Below are 3,764 nucleotides of genomic sequence, written 5' to 3'. Positions count from 1 at the left end.
AATACCTCACAAAATTATCAACCTACAAAGTGTCCTTACATCATGAATACTAGCTGTCTAGAAAAACTGTCTCACTTTAACCAAATTATGATCATGTTTATATTGTTGTTTGTGCAATTTCAAGCTCACTTTGCTCACCATCATGTTTAGTTTAGCATCACTAATATTTTAATCCAATTCCATATTTGAGATTTTGAAAAGTTTTTTTAAATTTGTTATAGGATGGACATAAGATCACAGAGTCAGGATCAAGAAGAAATATTTCGAGGTCTAGAAAGTGAGGGACAGAAAAGAGCAAGGAGGGATTATATGACATGGACTGAAGCAGAGGCTAACGAATTGCTTAGACTCTTAGTAGAGGAAGTTAAGAATGGAAATAAGCAAGCAAATGGCAGTTTTAAAAAGTATGTGATTCTGAAGAATGTGATACCCCCTCTAGTTGAAAATTTTGGAAAAGATTTTAGATATAATCATGTAATGAATAAGATAAAGCAATGGAAGAGAAAGATTGCACCTGTGGAGATCCTGATGAAAAATAACTCTGGTTTTGGTTGGGACCCTAGCACACAGAAATTTACATGTCCCGACGAAGTGTGGAATGACATTTTAGAGGTTGGTTTATGTCATGTTATTTCATATATATTAATTTAAACATAATATTAATTATTTTCATGTCATGTTTTAGGCACGTCCAAATACTCCAAATCTCAAGAATAAACTTTTCGAGAATTTTAATGATATACTGATGGTATGCGGAGATCATGGTGCTTCTGGCAGAGGAGCTATAGGTTTAGGTCCTGATGGCTTGGATGCAGCACGCTTAGAGGAAGTGGTTGGGGAGGGCATGCTTGGTGCTGATGCTGAGATGGAATCTCCGGATGGAGGAGATGCTACTGTAGATATGCAACATGTTACTACCCTTCCCAGTGATAATGTGCCATTTTCTGGTTCTGGACCACCCACTATGAATAATGGTAAACCAAAGCGTAGGTCAATTGGTACTGCAGCCACATCCTCTGCATCTTCTCAGTTATCGTTGCAAGAGGTAGGAGAGGGAGTTGTCACTGTAGGTAAAGCTTTTCATGAGTTAGTTGATGAGTTGAGGAAGATAAGAAAAGGTCGGAATAAAGAATGGGTTGATGCTGTTATGTCTACTTCTGAATTGACTAAGCCACAAAAATGGAATATACTCAGTGACAATATCTCACAGGACATGAAGGATGCCTTTATTGACATGGATGCAAAAGACCGCTATGAGTTTCTACATTTTAGGTTGACCGGTGTGATAATGAATGATGGTAAGGATGAGACTCAAGCCAATTCTGATCCAAATGGTGAAGATTATGATTCTGATTTCTTTGGAGATGTTTAGAGGCAGTAATTTAGAAGTTTAGGATATTTATATGTTTTTTAAGATTTGTTATGGTGTTAGGATTGTGTGGAATTTCATATTGTCAAACTATTTTTCATTGAGTAGGTGGAACTTGGGATAATGTCATTTTTTTATTGATTGCTACTTGATGTAGAGAGAACGAACAACCACCAATTTTTACTAATATTTCACTAATACATGTTCATTTACAGTCATTTTTTTTTGATAAAATGAACTATACACATTTAATATATTATCAGTCCCATTGTGTGCTAATAATAGAGTGCTTTATTTATTTCCTATGCACATAAGTTTCATGTAAATTGATTATATTTCATTGGTTATATTATTTAATAGGATGGAGGAAGATCAAAATTTGCCCATTTTATATTTTCATCATGAAGACTTCGATGATAATCTTTTCATTCGCATAATCGAATTAGCTGCTGAGGCTGCAGATCTGATCACAAAGATATCAGGACTTCTATCACAGGGGTTCATAGCAAATACGCTTAATTTTCGAAGTCCTCGACGTGGTATTACAGATCTTGGTCTCACATACTTACAGTCCAAGATGGATAATCATCCTCAAGATTTTCGTAGAATTTACCGAACGTACCCAGATTGCTTCATGAAGTTATGCAATATCTTGAGAGAGCGGGGCCATATACAAGACACATACCACATTAGTGTTGAGGAGATGATTACTATTTTTCTTCTCACGATTAGTCAAAATCAACGATACTCTGTTGTAACTGATCGATTTGATCGATCAAAATGGACCATCAATGTATGTTTCAATAAAGCATTACAGACTTTGGTATCTTTAGCATCATGCTTGATGGCATCACCCCCTACTGATCCACCTGATAAGGTTAAATCAGAATCTCGCTTTTGGCCTTATTTCAAGGTAATTATTATTGCTTTAGAATTTACACACACGCAGACACACACACGTGCACACATGCGTGCGCGACCACACACATATCACTTGAGATGGTCTGACACATTGATTATTCAGGACTGTATCGGTGCAATAGATGGGACTCATATACCGTGCATGGTGTATAACATAGATCAGACGCCCTATCGAAATAGACATGGTTTTCTCTCTCAGAACGTCTTGGCAGCTTGCACATTTGATCTCAAATTTATTTATGTCTTAGCTGGGTGGGAGGGTTCTGCTAATGACGCAAGAGTATTGAAGGATGCAATGAGTAGACCTTATGGACTTCCACTTCCACAGAGTAATAATCTTTACATAGTATTCCATCAATTAAAGAATATTTTTTAGTTTTACAATTTTTTTCTCATTCATATTTATATTCTTGTTTGCAGATAAATTTTATCTAGTTGACTGCGGCTATCCAAATAGGCTACAATTTCTTGCTCATTTATTTGCTGATTTGGTTTCAGCGATCATGATGAGATTGGTCCAAAGGGTTAATGGCTGAAAAATGCTTATTTTTCTTTCTTTATGATGTTATGAGATTTGAACTTCGACATTTATGATCCTCCACTAGAAGCTGCGCGAAATGTTGCTGATACAGACGATGACTCCGATAAAGAAGACGAGTTACAGACTCAACGAGCAGCTGTAGGAGCTTGGAGAAATTCTATGGCAGATGCCATGTGGGATGATAAAAGCCATGTGGGATGATGGAAGTCGAGTCACTCTAGGGATTTAGATTTTTATTTATTTGTAAATTATTTTATTATTTGAGATGAATAGTGATGCTTTATTGCATTATATTTTATAGTTATTACTAGAATTTGCTTATCAATATTATATTATTTTTAATATACAATTATTAACAATAGTAATTTATACCCACCATTACCCCTACCAAATTATCCTACCAAATTATGCAACTTCATAATATTATCCACCATTATCCCACCAAATTATCCTACCAAATTATCCCACTTCAAGAATTATCCATTATTGTTCCACTAAATTATCCCAGTGTTAAAAAATTATCCCACTTTACCAATTATCCTAGTTCTACTTAAAAAGTTCTAGGTGACTAACCCCCCCAAAGGATAAAATTGTTCCATAAAATTGTTCCATTGGAACAATTATCCCACTTAGCCCCAACTTGTCCCAACCAATAACCCTTCCTAAGGGCTTTTCAGATTTCATCCTTTGCCAATCAACTACTGCTTTGATTAAAACTCGCGAACATTCGCTACTTTTTTCTCTCTCTTTTGACAAATAAAACCTATTTATCGTTTCATTGTAGAGACACGCACGTTACTGCAAGATAGTTCTTCACTGTAGAAATAATCCCATAAATCAATTCAAATGCAAAACTAATTGATCAAATAACAAAGTTCTATATATGGAGATAGCACCACATGTCTTCCCCATAAAGAGAACAACACCCCTCTC

At 35.6% G+C, this 3,764-nt stretch overlaps 1 protein-coding gene across 1 annotated transcript; it reads left to right on the top strand.

Moving 5' to 3' along the window:
• LOC109847476 (uncharacterized protein At2g29880-like) lies at nucleotides 223-1,372 on the top strand. The gene is made up of 2 exons (XM_020416704.1): nucleotides 223-612; nucleotides 686-1,372. The coding sequence occupies exons 1-2, from the start codon at nucleotides 223-225 to the stop codon at nucleotides 1,370-1,372; spliced, it is 1,077 nt and encodes a 358-aa protein (XP_020272293.1).

This window comes from Asparagus officinalis, chromosome 7 (assembly GCF_001876935.1).
Source record: "Asparagus officinalis chromosome 7, Aspof.V1, whole genome shotgun sequence".
In the NCBI taxonomy this organism is placed as follows: Eukaryota; Viridiplantae; Streptophyta; class Magnoliopsida; order Asparagales; family Asparagaceae; genus Asparagus; species Asparagus officinalis.
The sequence above is the reverse complement of the archived record's forward strand: the minus strand, read 5'-3'. Positions and strand labels throughout refer to the sequence as shown.